General features: G+C 48.5%; 1 protein-coding gene across 4 annotated transcripts in view; it reads left to right on the top strand.

The window, feature by feature from the left end:
• Positions 1-17,423, top strand: part of LOC137429754 (stAR-related lipid transfer protein 7, mitochondrial) — a 64,721-nt gene that overhangs the window by 40,342 nt on the left and 6,956 nt on the right. For 2 of the 4 annotated variants that reach the window (XR_010984936.2, XR_013623796.1), the window contains exons 1-2: positions 3,009-6,619; positions 17,293-17,392. Coding sequence is in view for 2 of the 4 variants with exons in the window: in XM_068119967.2 (XP_067976068.2) it covers positions 17,293-17,392 (100 nt within the window). In the remaining 2 variants the exon portion in view is untranslated. Of the gene's footprint in view, positions 1-3,008; positions 6,620-17,292; positions 17,393-17,423 lie in introns of those variants that run through there. The other 2 variants (XM_068119967.2, XM_068119968.2) reach the window with 1 other exon arrangement.

Here is a 17,423-nt window from a genome sequence, read left to right on the forward strand (position 1 = left end):
GCCATTTTCAGGTCTCGCCAGAGATGTTCGATTGGGTTCAAGTCAGAGCTCTGGCTGGGCCACTCAAGGACCTTCACAGAGTTGTCCCTAAGTCACTCCTGCGTTGTCTTGGCTGTGTGCTTAGGGTCATTGTCCTGTTGGAAGGTGAACCTTTGGCCCAGTCTGAGGTACTGAGCGCTCTGTTTCAGGTTTTCATTAAGGATATCTCTGTACTTTGCTCCGTTCACTGTTCCCTCCACCCTGACCAGTACCACAGTCCCTGCTGTTGAAAAACACCTCCACAGCATGATGCTGCCACACCATGCTTCACCGTTGAGATGGTATTGGGCAGGTGATGAGCGGTGCCTGGTTTCCTGCAGACATGACGCTTGGAATTGAGGCCAAACAGTTCAATCTTGGTGTCATCAGTACCACAGAATCTTGTTTCTCACAGTCCGAGAGTCCTTTAGGTCCTTTTTTGCAAACTCCAAGCGGGCTTTCATGTGTCTTTCACTGAGGAGAGGCTTGCGTCTGGCCACTCTGCCATAAAGCCCAGATCGGTGGAGTGTTGCAGTGATGGTTGTCCTTCTGGAAGTTTCTCCCATCTCCACACAGGATGTCTGGAGCTCAGCGAGAGTGACCATCGGGTTCTTGGTCACCTGTCTTACCAAGGCCCTTCTCCCCCGATTGCTCAGTTTCGCCGGGCGGCCACCACTAGGAAGAGTCCTGGTTGTTCCAAACTTCTTCCATTTAACTTAAGAATTATGGAGGCCACTGTGCTCTTGGGAACCTTCAATGCAGCAGAAATTTTTTTGTAGGCTTTCCCAGATCTTTGCCTCGACACAATCCTGTCTCTGAGCTCTGCATGCAGTTCCTTCGACCTCAGGGCTTGGTTTTTGCTCTGATATGCATTGTCAGCTGTGAGACCTTATATGGACAGGTGTGTGCCTTTCCAAATCATGTCCAATCAATTGAATTTACCACAGGTGGACTCCAATCAAGGTGCAGAAACATCTCAAAGATGATCAAGAGAAATGGGAGGCACCTGAGCTAAATTTCAAGTGTCATAGCAAAGGGTCTGAATACTTATGTCGATGTGATATTTCAGTTTTTTCTTTTTAATAAATTTGCAAAACTTTCTAAAATCCTGTTTTCTCTTTGTCATTATGGGGTATTGAGTGTAGATTGATGAGGGATAAAATCAATTTAAACGATTTCAGCATAAGGCTGCAACATAACAAAATGTGAAAAAGTGAAGGGGTCTGAATACTTTCTGAATGCACTATATATATATATATATATATATTATATATATATATAGATATAGATATAGATATATATAGATATGTTGGAGAACTATAGGTTGGAGAACGGAAAAATGGATGTCGTGGATATAATTCCCAACTGCCGTTCATTACTTGATAGATATATATATATTTAATTCCTGTTTATAAAAATTGAATTGAATTAATCTTCAATGCACTTCTCCATGTACACACATACATACGCATATATATACCCACGCTAACATTCGGGGTCTGCCTAGCAGGCACGTAAGACATCGGCCATTATAAAGCTCGCCGTGTTAAGTGTGGAAAAGTTCTGAGGAGATTGCGGCTGGCTCAATAGCGCAGTGGGCTGTTGACGCGACATCAACGGAGGTCTGTGGTTCGAGCCCCGCATTGTCAGAATTTTTTCACACTTAGCCCCTTGCAGGAATTTGATTCCTGTTTATAAAAATTGAATTGAATTAATCTTTAATGCACTTCTGCATGTACAGACATACATACGCATATATATATATATACCCACGCTAACATTTGGGGTCTGCCTAGCAGGCATGTAAGACATTGGCCATTATAATGCTCGCCGTGTTAAGTGTGGAAAAGTTCTGAGGAGATTGCGGCTGGCTCAATAGCACAGTGGGCTGTTGACGTGACATCAACGGAGGTCCGTGGTTCGAGCCCCGCATTGAGTCAATTTTTTCACACTTAGCCCCTCGCAGGAATTTGATTCCTGTTTATAAAAATTGAATTGAATTAATCTTCAATGCACTTCTGCATGTACACACATACATATGCATATATATCCCCACGCTAACAATCCGGGTCTGCCTAGCAGGCACGTAAGACATCAGCCATTATAAAGCTCGCCGTGTTAAGTGTGGAAAAGTTCTGAGGAGATTGCGGCTGGCTCAATAGCGCAGTGGGCTGTTGACACGACATCAACGGAGGTCCGTGGTTCGAGCCCTGCATTGAGTCAGAATTTTTTTACACTTAGCCCCGCGCAGGAATTTGATTCCTGTTTATAAAATATATATATATATATATATATATTCCCCGGTGTGTACCCCGGTTTAGAATAGGTACACCGTATCCCTGCGTGTCGTAAGAGGTGACTAAAAGGGTTGGTGTCAGGAAGGGCATCCGGCCAGAAAACATTGCCTCAAAAAGAGAACCATGACAATTACAACTACATATGGGCAGGGTACAGCCCGAAGTACCCCGTGGGGGACCCCACTCCCTCTCGTCAAAACTCAAGGTGAGGAACCCGATCGAAGCAAGGGTGGAAATCACTCCATTTATGACGACGAAACGTCTGATGCCCGAAGTGGAGATCGGTTTCTGAGGTTTGGGACATGGAATGGAGGGACAATGACAGGGAGATCAGGAAAAGTGGTGGAAGTATTGGTCAGAAGAAGAGTGGACATATTTGTGTGCAAGAGACGAGATGGAAGGGAAGTGGTGTGAGAATGGTGAAGGGTAGGAGTATGGACGGTTTTGAGGGAGTTCATGGGGGTTACCGATATGGTGTGAGAAATGGAGAAGGTGAAAGGATTTTGGAGTTTGCTGATTTGTTGATTTGTAATACTCAGTTCCAGAAAGAGGATAATAAGCTTGTTACATACACGTCAGGTGGGTCGACGACAACCGTTGACGACCTGATGGTGCGTAGGCGAGATAGGGGGCACCTCCGGGACACAAAGGTGATCCCGGTGGAGGGGGCTGTTTCACAGCACCACTTGGTTGTCTGCGACATAAGGGTGAAAGGTGCGAGGAGAGCTCGGCGGGTGAAGTACGAACCGAGAATGAAGGTGTGGAGGTTGAAAGAGGTGACAGTAAGGGAGGCATTAAAAGAGAGGCTGAGTAGGGTAGAGGATGATGTGGTTGGATGTCAATGAAAGATAGTCTGTTGGGAGCCGTTGGTGAGGTATGTGGATGGACAAAAGGACCACCGAGGCACTCGGAAACATGGTGGTGGGATGATGAAGTTTGAAAGAGGCTTGACGAGAAAAGGAAGAAGTTCAAGGAGTGGCAGAAGGCGAAGGGTACGGGGGCAGAAAAAGCAGAGCATGAAAGTTAGAAGGCTGCAAAAAAAGAGGTAGCAAAGGTGCAGGAGGCATGTAGGAAAATGTTCGGAGAACGCTTGGATTTGGAAGAGGGTCAGAGAGCGGTATTCAGGATTGCAAAGCAGATAGCGAAAGAGAGGTGTGATGCGATGGGGTGAGTTGCTTGAAAGATGAAGTGGGACAAATCGTTGTGGACCCAGATGGAATTAAAGGAAGATGGAAGAGATATATGGAAATGCTGTTGAATGCAGAGAATGAATTGGCTGGCAACATAGAGAGTAACCCAGTTTTAGGGGCGGCAGAGAAGATAACTGAGAAGGAAGTTGAGGAAGCGATAAAAGCAATGAAGAGTAGAAAAGCGGGAGGGCCGACGGGAGTTGTGGGAGATATGTTGAAGGCAGCAGGAAGTTGGGGTGTGAAGAGAATGACAGAGATCTGTAATCTGGTGGTGAAAGAAGGCCGCATTCCGGTGGATTGGGAACTGAGTACCCTCGTCCCTCTATACAAGGGGAAAGGTGACCCTCTGGACTGTGGCTCGTATCGAGCGATAAAGTTATTGGAGCATGGAATGACGGTATTGGAAAGGGTGTTGGAGAGGTGGATGAGGAAGAAATTGAAGATTGACGAAATGCAGTTTGGATTTATGCCAGGAAGAGGAACGACAGACGTGCTTTTTATTGTAAGGCAGTTGCAGGAGAAGTACATGGAGAAGAGGAAGAAGTTGTTTCTTGGGTTTGTTGATCTGGAGAAAGCATTCGATCGGGTTCCATGCGAAGTAGTGACATGGGCATTGAGGAAGTTAGGAGTGGAGGAATGGTTGATCAGAGTAGTGATGGCAATGTACAAAAGAGGTTGCACAGCTGTAAGGACGAAGGACGGGAACAGTGGTGAGTTTGAGGTGAAGGTGGGAGTGCATCAGGGGTCAATACTAAGTCCACTACTATTTGTAGCTGTGATGGAGGTGCTGGCTCAGAACGTAAAGGAGGGTTTACCGTGGGAGTTGTTGTATGCAGATGATCTGGTATTGATTGCGGAAAGTATGGATGGATTGAAGGAAATGATGAACAAGTGGAAGGAATGTATGGAGACAAAAGGTCTGAACGTGAATATCGGAAAGACGAAGGTGACGGCAAGTGGTAAAGCATGTGGTGAGGTGGAAAGAACTGGGAAGTGGCCGTGTGCTGTGTGCAGGAAGGGTGTTGGAGTGAACTCCATTCAATGTACAATGTGCGCTGCCGCTGAGTGGGTTCATCAAAAATGTAGTGGTCTGAGAGGGTCATTAACCAGTGTGGCAGCTACCTTCAAATGTAAGGTGTGCACAGAGGGAGCTGCAGATGGAGGAAATGTTGAGTTGGATCTTGGAGACTGCGTGAAGCTGGAAGGTGTGAAAACATTTTGCTACCTTGGAGACATGCTGAATGGAGAAGGTGGATCAGACTCGGCAACGCTTGCTCGAGTGAGATGTGCATGGAAGAAGTTTCGGGAACTGAGTGGCGTGCTGACGAGGAGGGGAGTGTCGTTGAAGCTGAAGGGAAAGGTGTATGCTGCATGTGTGAGAAGTGTTGTGATTTATGGGAGCGAGACATGGGTAATGAACGTAGAGCAGCAACGAAGGCTGCAAAGGGTGGAAATGCGAATGGTTCGGTGGATGTGTGGAGTTTCGTTGAGAGAGAGGAAGACAAATGATGAATTGCGAAAGATGATGGGAATAGAGCCTGTGATTGATGCTGTGAAGAGAAACAGGTTGAGATGGTTTGGTCATGTGTTGAGGAAGGATGAAAGTGACTGGTTGAGAAGAGTGATGGAAATGAATGTAGAAGGAAGTAGAGGACGGGGAAGACCGAGAAAGACTTGGCTGATGATGGTGGAAGAAGAAATGTGGGCAAGGGGGTTAACAAGGAGAGATGCAGAAAATAGGGCAAAATGGAGAAGATTGTCATGGGGACCACAAGGCTAACCCCTGCTCTAGCAGGGAAAATGGCCTTAAAATGCATGTTGTTGTTTTGTTGTATATGTATCTATATATACACGAGGTGTGTTCAAAAAGTATGCGACCTTAATTTGTCGTGCGTAAACAAATGAAGCTTGGGAGGCGTTGATTGGTGCACGTATGTAGGCGATCCTAATGCGCACGCGTGAATTTTTTCCCACCTGCAGAAGCTGTCATTCGAGGGCAGACCGCCGATGAGTGAGGAAGTGTAAGTGAGCGCCGTCGGATTTTCGTTTTTGACAAAATGACGGAAAAACTTGAACAACGCTACTGCATCAAATTTTGTGTAAAGCTTGGCGATTCCCAAGTGGAAACGATCCGCAAGATTCAACAGGCCTTCGGGGGCGAAGCAATGAGCACCACACAGATAAAGGAGTGGTACAACTGCTTCAAAGATGGCCGCACATCAGTGGAGAGTGAAGCACGTTCGGGTAGGCCCTCAACATCCCGAAATGAGATCGTCATTGACCAATTGAGGACCTTGGTGATGCAGGATCGTCGAATCATGATCAGAGAACTTGCAGACGAGGTGGGTGTCAGCATTGGATCCGTTCATTCCATTATGAAGGAGGATTTGGGCTTCAGGAGAATCTCAGCGAAGTTCGTACCAAAGCTGCTAACGATTGAGCAGAAGCAACTCCGTTTGGAGATCGCACAGGACATGCTGGAGACTGTGAACAGCGATCCCAGCTTCCTCAACACAGTGATCACTGGCGATGAGTCCTGGGTTTATGGGTACGACCCAGAAACCAAGTTGCAGTCATCACAATGGAAGCATCCAACATCCCCGAGGCCAAAAAAAGCAAGGCAGGTCCGCAGCAATGTCAAAGTCATGCTGACCATCTTCTTCGACTCCAGTGGCGTGGTTTATCACGAGTACGCACCACATTGCACAACCATCACCAAGGAGTATTACGAAGAGGTTCTGCGTCGCCTTCGTGACGCTGTGCGACGCAAACGGCCGGACCTGTGGGCAGCGGGCAATTGGCAGCTCCATCACGATAACGCACCCGCCCATTCTTCACATTTGATCCAGAGTTTCTTGGCCAAACACAACACACCTGTGCTTCGTCAGGCTCCCTACTCTCCCGACATCACTCCATGTGACTTCTGGCTTTTCTCCAAGCTGAAAATGCCCCTGAAAGGGACCAGATTTCAGTCCAGAAAAGACATCATGCGGAATGCGACGGACCAGCTGCGCGCCATCCCAAAAGAGGCGTTCCAGCGCTGCTTCCGACAGTGGCAGAACCGTTGGGAGAAGTGTGTGGCAGCCCAAGGGGACTACTTTGAAGGAGATTAGTGTAAGTTTGTTGTATCTGGATACGAGTATTTTTTATGAACAAAGGTCGGATACTTTTTGAACACACCTCGTGTATATATATATATATATATATATATAGATATATATATATATATATATATATATATATATATATATATATATATATATATATATATATATACATATATATACATATATATATATATACATATATATATATATACATACATATATATTGTTACAGACACGACTTTGATGTTAAGGTGGGCCGAGCGGAATGGCCGTCGTGTCCGCACAAATTACCCGACTATACTCGACGTTGACGAAGTCGCGCTACGCTGGCTCAATAAGAAAAAGAAGACACCCGGCTGGATTACAATAACACAATACGACACCAAGGGTTCAGTTCTCAAGACCTCCGGAGGAGATTATATTCGTACGGAAAGGTCAGATTACAGGGGCTAGAGTTATAATCACAGAAAGACAGGCACTTAGACACACTCTTATATTAACCCCGGACAGACGACAGACAAACGGGACAAGGCTGACTCACACGGGGGTTGATGAAAAGGACAGCGGGTATCGATGGCTCAAGGTGCACTCTTGGCTCAAAGCAGAATCGACTCGGTCCGGTCCAGAGATGCAGGGAGGTCACAGCGCTCGGAAGGCGACGTTCTTTCTCCAAGCTGAGGCGCATCTGACGTCACATCCGGCGCGGGGCCGCGTATATCCGGCGGGGAGTGACACGCCCTCGGCTCGTTAGCTCCGCCTCGTGGAATCGGCACGTTGCTTCTCATTGGGTGCGTGCGGGGGGGTTACTGGCTCCGCCCCTGACGAGGAGCTGACAGCCAGCCCCTTCGGGGTAACCCCGTGGAGCGCATGGTCTGGAGCTAATCGAGCCGGTGTGAGGACGCATCCTCCCCCGCTCCGCCGCCATCTCCTCTGTTGTTGTTGTAATTGTTGTTGTTTGGGGAAGAAGATGGGAGGAGGTATGGGAAAGGTCCTAAACTCACTACTGATGCCATATAATCACATTCTGGTGCAACGAAGAGTCATAATTAATGGAGACGAGGCCTTAACTGACATAGAATAAGAATAACTAGGAAGATGTCCGAAAGTTGTCTACGTGTGGTGCGGTGGACCTGGGCACGACATTTAATGGGGGAATAAGGGGAAGGTCGGCTCTACTGATTGTTATTTACATGCAATGGGACTAGGGAATGGGGGACTGGGGAAAGTTGGGGAGTATTGGAGAAAATAGGGGAATATTTACAAGCGGATATGGAGGCCAAATTCCATATTCGCAACATTGCACCCTTCTCTACCCTCGGGGCGTCCCGACCCGATAAATTTTTACCTACTTTAGTGTGGCACGCAATGTAGTTCCCTCTACTATTAACTCTACCCTGAGTGCGACAGTTTTACAGATATTCACAAATGAGTAAATATGTCCCCCTGCGACGTTGCACCCTTCTCCTCACAGAAACACACCCACAGGATAACCGAATCCGGAAAGAATTCTCAAACTACACATACAGCCGGTAGGGAGCATTATTTACAAGACTATGCTGCTATTTACACTACGATCCAGGACCTGTTTTTGGAGGAACACATGCAGATGTTATGCATAGAGAGAGCGCGCTTGCCAGCATCGATACACCAACCCACGAGTGCTCTGTGGCCGACGGCCTTTAATAACGTGCAGAGCACCCCATCCCAGCATCAAAAGCACCACCCCACCACCAATCGGTGCAGTCACCATTGTTCAATGAATAAAAATAAATTCGACAACCCCTAACCCTGCAGGTGTCTCTTGCTCTTCGTGTGGCCTTCAGTGGTGTTAATTAACAGTGGTTCACCTTTATGGCATAGGTGCCACGTTGACCCATAGGTCCATCCCCGGGTGGTGCTTGGCCGCAAACGAACTGCGGTCCATTGTGGGTGGCCACAAACATTGCGGTCCATATGGTGTATCGATCCCGGCAGCAAACAGCGAAAGTGCAGGCCCACAACTGCGCAGCCAGCACCTCTCTCTCCTCTCTCTCTACCCCAAAGCCAGATCCTCGGAGGTGGGAGACAAAAGAAGCAGACAAGTGAGTAAGGTGGTAAGGGCGCTAAAGTGCACGCAATGTAAGGTGATGCACACTGGGGGCACATGGGAACCAGGTGAGACAGGTACGTTCCTACCGTACGCTCCCCCCCACCAGGTAACCTACATGGCCCCTCCCTTACCCCTTACTGTATCCACAAAACACAACACTACCCATAAACATCTACTTTACAAATCAACAAACATCCCTACTGTCTTCCCCGTTCCTCCCATAAACCAAATTCGTCTTCTCTCCCTCCTAACCAATCAAATTTGCCATTTTCAACTCTCATCAAAATTTGCCATCTCCAACTGCACATCAAAATTTGCCATTACCAATTCATCATCAGTCCCTCCTAGGGAGGGAGAGATGGAATCACCCCAATGTCTCATCCACGTCGTGATGCGTCTCACAATCCACACAGCAATTTCATTTCCTGCAACAAAACAAAGAAAACACAGGTGTGGAGTCATCATCATCACCACAGGTAAGTGGCTGCGTATGGTGCGACAGGTTCTTCAATCCTAACTATTTCCTAAATGACTTTAACAACTTTACACTACCCGGGGTCTTCCTCCGGCCAAACCATTGGCCCTCTTACACTATGGGTTCTAAAAACCAATTCCCATTGGCCAAACTGTGGTGCTCTTCAATTTGGGGTCTCACTCCCCCGATTCATCTCCCGGTGCCCTCGTACAATTTCTGGGCTGCGGCGTGTACCTCTCCCAGTGGGTCTACCCACCTGCACACCTCCACCACTGCAGTTGCCTCCGAGCTTACCTGCTCCTTACCCTAACCTAACTACCTGGGGAAGGCCCTCTGGCACTCTCCCCACTCGGTGCCCTCTCTGGCACTGGGCTACCCGATCCACACCCGGGATCCTCAGGCACCCACTCACAACTACCGGCTCCCAGAGCCCACCTGCGGCCTCACCTGGCCGACATCCTCACAGTGGTGGAGTGCCCAACCAACTACACGCACTAACAGGCTACACGCCCAGCCATTTCCACAACACTAATGCACCCATTCACAACACCATTCTGCAACCGCACCACAAATGCCAATATCCAACCACAATTTACCTGCACCCTCTACCTAACACTTACACTACCCGCCCCGGGTACTCGTGAAAAGGGGTCCACTCTTCCCCCATCCACCCCTTCGCACCATGCACACCACTCCGTACCACTCACTCCAACTCTCTCCACACACCTGTACCTGCACACCTGTGCTCTCACACCTGGTGCCACCGGCACCCTTCTCTCCCCAAGCGCATTCGCGCTGATCCACAACACCCACTACTCACACACTGCTCCACACACCTGTCCAGTTGCACACCTGTGCAATCACACCTGTTCCATCCTCACACACACGGCATCATCTCAGTTAACTACTCCCTTCTGAAACTTGCGCTTCCCAGTCGTCCCTTTAAACTATTGCGCTCCCACATCATTATCATCCATACTAAACTACCTGCGTCCCCACTACAGGTATCAGTCACTAACTAACCTTAACGTTACCTAATGTCAATCCTCGCTAGATCCCTACACACCATATCCTAACCCACCCGGGCTAGTTTTCACTGCCATACACCCCATAAGCTATTGCTCCTTTGCCCCCACATGGGAAGGATGGTGGATTTGCCATCCCACCACATCGGGGGTCTCTCACTACCAATTTTGCACATCAAATTTCAACAAATTAAAAATTTGCCAATCACTGCCCATCATCTGCCAATCACTACTGCCAATCCCTTGCCAATCATCAAATTTTGTTTTCCTCTAATTTTGGGTCCAAAACACTAACCTCATCACCCAGTCGACTCACTACTGCTTCTCGGTGCGCCAATTCCTGTCCAAAGCCCGGCTTCGTAAAGCCAAGCAATGGATGCTGGTTGTTTTGTGCCAGCGGCTGAATACGTCCGGCACTCGGTGCAGGGAAGGAGGTTTACCCGGCCCGAGATCCCACGCACCTTCTCGGCACGGAGCCATCCAATGTCCCGATCTCGACCTGCCGGAATGCCTCAACAAAAAGTGGTCGCCATGACGACTCTTTCTATCGGGCTGCCTGCTCCGCTTATTGGAGCACGGACGCGGCCGTTCAAAGCGAGGCCCAGCGTGGGTCGCGCACGGCGGTCCTTTCGAACCCGCCGTGGCTCGGATCCCCGCTGGTTCTCGCGGCACGCGAAACCCGGCACGCACCGAGGGCCCGCTTCGGCTAAAAGTCGTTCTAACCTTTAACCCGTTTAATGTCGATGCTTCACCTGCATGCTTACACCCCGAAGCCCGTTCCTTGCTCACACATGCAGCTGTTCCCATTCTCCTTGTACCGTTCCTTACACACCCAGGTACACCCATTCCACTCACAGCCTTGGTCACACACCTGACCACCGAACACTTTGGCACACATTCGTTGGTAGCACACCTCACCAATACACCTCTTCGCGCCCCCTCCTCTGTCACCTCCTCTGTGACAATCACAGGTGTGCCCTCATTCACACACCCAACCACGTGCCTCACCACTAACTCCAGCGTGCATTCCCACTCACGCTCTACCATTCCAGGTGTGCATCCTTCCATCCCAGGTGTACATCCTCTCTCACCTGTCACAACTAACTCACGCTCCATGTCACTCTCACTACTCTCACCTCCATTCTTGACAGCGCACTCACCCTTACTCTTGACAGCGCACTCTTTCCCCATGCACCTGTCCGTTACACACCTTTCTCGCGCACACTCTCCTGTTACACCCTCTGTAACACTCACCACAGGTGGACACTCTTCCTTACTTCTGACAGCGCACTCTTTCCTCATGCACCTGTCCGTCACACACCTTTCTCGCGCACACTCTCCCGTTACACCCTCTGTAACACTCACCACAGGTGGACACTCTTCCTTACTTCTGACAGCGCACTCTTTCCTCATGCACCTGTCCGTCACACACCTTTCTCGCGCACACTCTCCCGTTACATCCTCTGTAACACTCACCACACCGCGCTTCCATGTGCCCCCTCGCACACGCGCTACGACCGACTCACTCTCGCCAGCACCCTCACTCCTTGGCACGCACTTTTTCCTCACACACCCCAGAGTCGGACTTTCTTGCACACCTCCATTTTCGCACACCAGACCTGTCGCACACTTCACCAACGGCCTCTCACGAACACCCGGGTCTATCTCGACCCCCAAGCTTATTAAATCCCCTGGCGCATCATACGCACGACCATATTGGTCACCACTTACACCGGGTCCTCTTCCTCTTCGCTTCTCCTCCATCACCTGCGAATCCCTCATCCGGTTAATGAGCACATCATCACGATCCAAACACAGACTTTGGACCAATTCTTTTATCTCCTCTTTTATCTCTTTCTTATCCCCTCTCCGTCGCTTCTTAATTTCGCTCATCCCTTCTTCCACTTCTTCTAATTTGTGCTTCACCTCTTTTATTCCCCGGTACGTCTCCTCAAGCTCATCCTCTAAGGCTACCTTGACCGTTTCCAGGTGCGTCCTCACCTGCCGGTCCTTCGTCTCCATTACCTCTATCACCTCGTCCAACCTCGTTGTCAGTCCCTCACGTACCATCTGACATTCCCTCTTTGTCGCTATCAAGTCGTTTTTTATGTCGTTTTGTGTCGCTTTTAAACCTCCTAATACCGCAGTGTTCCTTTGAACCTGCTCCACTAACTCCGTTTGTCCCACCGTCAGCTGCTCCACCTCCTGCGTCAGGTCCTCTATGCCCCCTTGTAACTTTACAGTCCCCTTTCTCACCTCCTTCTCCATGTGCTCCTTACAGTGCCTCACCTCCTCGCGCACTCCTCCGACCTCCTCACTCACTCCTCTTCTGATCTCCTCTCCCATCACTTGCATCTCCTGCCCAGATGCCACCCTCATCTGCTCCATTTCCTCCCTGTGAGCATCCAGTTTGGTTTCTACCCCCATTCTGACCCCCTCTATCTGCTGCTCCATTTGTTTAACTTCCCTTTTCGCTTGGTCCCTCATGTCCCTCAATTTGCCTTCCATACTGTTTTCTAACCCCTCTAACCCAGTTTTCACTCCCTCTATTTGATTCTCTTGAGCGGCCATTCTGTTTTCCACCCCCGTTAACCCATGTCTCACCTCTTTTATCCCGTTGTCTAACCCCTCAAAATTATTGTCTAACTTCCCAAATTTCTTGTCTAACTCCTCAAAATTATTGTCTAACTTCCCAAATTTCTTGTCTAACTCCTCAAAATTATTGTCTAACTTCCCAAATTTCTTGTCTAACTCCTCAAAATTATTGTCTAACTTCCCAAATTTCTTGTCTAACCCCCCGATTTGATTCCCTAGTCGCTCCCCCATTCTGTTTTCCATTTTCTCCATTTCCCTGGCTCTTTTTTCGTTGTCGCTCTTCGACTCTGCCATGTATTCGCTAAACCGTGCCATGAACTGCTGCATGTCAAACGGCTGCATGTTAAAGCCCGCTGATACAGCCGGCTCGGCTACCGCGCGCTCGTGCGAGGCGCCTTTTTGCGCGCCCGCTACTTCGTGCGTGACGGCGCTATTTTGCGAACCTGCCGCCCTCACTGCTTCGCTCTCCTCTTGTCCCTCAATTTGGTCCTGGACCGACCCTGCTTCACTCTCCCCTACCGGACCCCAGCCGTCTTGATCCGCCATAGCGCGACTTTCAAAATTCGAGTTTCGTAAAACAAATTCGAAATTTCGCCGTTATACTTTCGTCGAGCGCAGTACCCGCGCTCCGGATCGATTTTGTCGAGCGCCGTACGCGCTCCGGATCGATTTTGTCGAGCGCAGTACGCGCTCCGGATCGATTTTGTCGAGCGCAGTACGCGCTCCGGATCGATTTTGTCGAGCGCAGTACGCGCTCCGGATCGATTTTCCCTCCCAAAATTTGGGCCTAACTAATTTAGTCCCGGGTCCGAATCTCACTCCTCGACACCAATTGTTACAGACACGACTTTGATGTTAAGGTGGGCCGAGCGGAATGGCCGTCGTGTCCGCACAAATTACCCGACTATACTCGACGTTGACGAAGTCGCGCTACGCTGGCTCAATAAGAAAAAGAAGACACCCGGCTGGATTACAATAACACAATACGACACCAAGGGTTCAGTTCTCAAGACCTCCGGAGGAGATTATATTCGTACGGAAAGGTCAGATTACAGGGGCTAGAGTTATAATCACAGAAAGACAGGCACTTAGACACACTCTTATATTAACCCCGGACAGACGACAGACAAACGGGACAAGGCTGACTCACACGGGGGTTGATGAAAAGGACAGCGGGTATCGATGGCTCAAGGTGCACTCTTGGCTCAAAGCAGAATCGACTCGGTCCGGTCCAGAGATGCAGGGAGGTCACAGCGCTCGGAAGGCGACGTTCTTTCTCCAAGCTGAGGCGCATCTGACGTCACATCCGGCGCGGGGCCGCGTATATCCGGCGGGGAGTGACACGCCCTCGGCTCGTTAGCTCCGCCTCGTGGAATCGGCACGTTGCTTCTCATTGGGTGCGTGCGGGGGGGTTACTGGCTCCGCCCCTGACGAGGAGCTGACAGCCAGCCCCTTCGGGGTAACCCCGTGGAGCGCATGGTCTGGAGCTAATCGAGCCGGTGTGAGGACGCATCCTCCCCCGCTCCGCCGCCATCTCCTCTGTTGTTGTTGTAATTGTTGTTGTTTGGGGAAGAAGATGGGAGGAGGTATGGGAAAGGTCCTAAACTCACTACTGATGCCATATAATCACATTCTGGTGCAACGAAGAGTCATAATTAATGGAGACGAGGCCTTAACTGACATAGAATAAGAATAACTAGGAAGATGTCCGAAAGTTGTCTACGTGTGGTGCGGTGGACCTGGGCACGACATTTAATGGGGGAATAAGGGGAAGGTCGGCTCTACTGATTGTTATTTACATGCAATGGGACTAGGGAATGGGGGACTGGGGAAAGTTGGGGAGTATTGGAGAAAATAGGGGAATATTTACAAGCGGATATGGAGGCCAAATTCCATATTCGCAACAATATATACAGTGGTACCTCGGCTTACGAGTTTAATCCGTTCCGTGACGGAGCTCGTAAGCCAAATCGCTCGTAAGTCAAAGCAAATTTTCCCATTCAAATGCATTGAAATGCTATTAATCCGTTCCAGCCTCAAAAAAAAAACACCAATTTTTTTTGTTAGGTGCTTTTAAATAACAAAAATGTACTTTATAAATAACAAATAATGTATAAACAAGCACGACCTCGTATATACTGTACATAATACAAGAGAATGTAAAGAAATAAACTGGACCTCTATCCATGAAGATATGGAGAAGTTGTTGTTTGTGTGGTTGAAGGAGAAGCAGCTCGCAGGAGATACCGTGACCGAGAGCATCATGTGTTTGAAAAGATTGAAACTCGGATATCGAGCACGGACCACGAGGTGTTTTTTCTTTTTTCTTAATCTCGGTTTCAGTGAACTTTTGCTCTGTGCTCACGTGTACTGTACCTGTACCTGTAATGGTACGTCAGAGGATGGCACCTGTTGTCATCATATTAAGTGCAAGATGTTCTGCATCGTAAGTTGGTACACCGTGGTCTTTCGGCGGTGTTTAAGCCGGCCGTCTTGGCTTCTGTCACCATTGGCATTGAGTCTTTCGATGTAGGTAGGTCGTTGTGTGCCGGTGCCTTGGCCGAATTCCTTCATTGCTGCATTGTTAGCTCACCTGGTTTTTTATACCACATCTTTGGTTATCGGACCAGCGAATGACGTCATCTCCAAAGTATGGCTTATTCTCACTTGTCTTGGACGATCTTCTACTTCTAGCCTTCCACCGTGCATTTGGTGTCCACTGTACTTACTGTACAGTGCCTGGTAAAATTGATGTAATGGGTTTTTGACCGTCAACGCCATGAACCGTCATGAACCGTCAACGCCATGAACCGCTAACACTCAAAAGCCCATTTATCGCGCCTTATAAAGCAAAACGCAAACCGAAAGCCATGCCTCTCAAGCGAGGCGTGCTTCCGTGGTCACGTGATCCACAGGTGTAGCTCATTATACCCGCACGCGCGACACGCTTTGGCGGTCACGTGACCAGCCACTCTGGAGGCGGGGATCCCCGCCGATGACGTCACCGGCTGGAGCAAGGAGATTCCTCGCTCATGTATTTCGACGATTGCGTGTTTTATATCCAAGCAGAGATGCTTTCACGGCAAGATAACCACGTGACCGGAACCGGAAGCCACAACCGGAAAATTCAAAAAAATAAATTTTTTGAGCTCGTACATCGGATCTCGGCTCGTATCCCAAAGCAACAAACCGCCCGAGCGACGGCTCGTATCCCGAAAAACTCGTACGTTGGGGCACTCGTAAGCCGAGGTACCACTTATATATATATATATATATATATATATATATATATATATATATATATATATATATATATATATATATGAATAAATAATGGAGGCGTGTGTGCGATCTCCTCCTTTATCCTTTAAAGCTGAAACTTTCAGGGATTCATGAGGACGCCCTGAAGGTTGTGCCTGTGCAAGTTTCGTTTGATTCCATTAAGTGTTTCTTGAGGTTTTTTTTGGTTTTTTTGTTTGGTTGTTTTTGTTTCTTTGGGGGAGGGTGTGTGCAATTGGAATTGTCCGAGCTATATAACCACAGCAGTACACATGGCTTTGCTTCTTGTTCGTAAACCAAGTTTTTTTTTTTTTTTTGAGGCAGTAGTCTGTTGCTTATACACTGCCCAAATACAGTAAAGGGATGTGTCAGAAGAATGTGTTGCATGCTTGGAACAATATTGCCCATAGGGAGGGGCACTCTGCGAGTGCTTTACAAACAAAGAAGACATTTAGTTTAAATCATACAAACGCGTCTTTGTGTGATTATGGACCACCTTTCCTCTTAAGGTTTCTGCAGATACTTTAATCACGTTTACTCCTGTTACTCTCAGCCTGGTGTTGGCTTAGCGGTTAGGGAGCAGGCTTGGGATCTGAGGATCCTGAGCTCGAATCCCGGTCGATCGCTGAATTAACAGCAGGAGGGTTGAGTCAGCCTGTCATCCTTCCGAGATCGGCAAATTGAGTACCAGCTTGCTGGGATGAATGATCCTGGTGTGTACCCCGATTTAGAATAGGTACACCGTATCCCTGCGCATCGTAAGAGGCGACTAAGGGTTGGCGTCAGGAAGGGCATCCGGCCATAAAAAAACAAAAAACATTGCCTCAAACAGGAAACCATGATTGTCATGGGGCCCTCAAGGCTAACCCCCGCTCCAGAGGGGAAAAATGGCCTTAAAACGATCATTCATATATTCATTCATTCACTCCTGTTACTCTCACCAACAAATTTTCTGTCACACACCAGCTATAGGCAGCGAGTTGTTAATTGGATGCAAATAAAAATTCAAAGCTTTGTGCCAATGATCTCGTTAAGCTGTTCATCACTACATGCTTTATCACCACTTTCTCTTTTTTGCTCTCTCCACTCGCTCGACTCCATAATGCTGTATTTTGCATAATACCATTTTCATTTTTAAAGCATGCATAATTAGCATTTGTACAACTTTAATATCTTCTTACTTTGCAAATGTACTGCTGTGTGTGTCATGGATATAGGTCTGTGGAACACCCTTCGGCACCCGAGCACCCCAAGTATGTACGCGTTCGCTCCTACGAGTCTCATATGGTCATTCGGGCACACCACTCGTTCGATGAGGTGTGTTGGCCTCAATTCCCTTTGCCCCATT

This window comes from Myxine glutinosa, chromosome 6 (assembly GCF_964187855.1).
Source record: "Myxine glutinosa chromosome 6, kmMyxGlut1.1, whole genome shotgun sequence".
Classification (NCBI taxonomy): Eukaryota; Metazoa; Chordata; class Myxini; order Myxiniformes; family Myxinidae; genus Myxine; species Myxine glutinosa.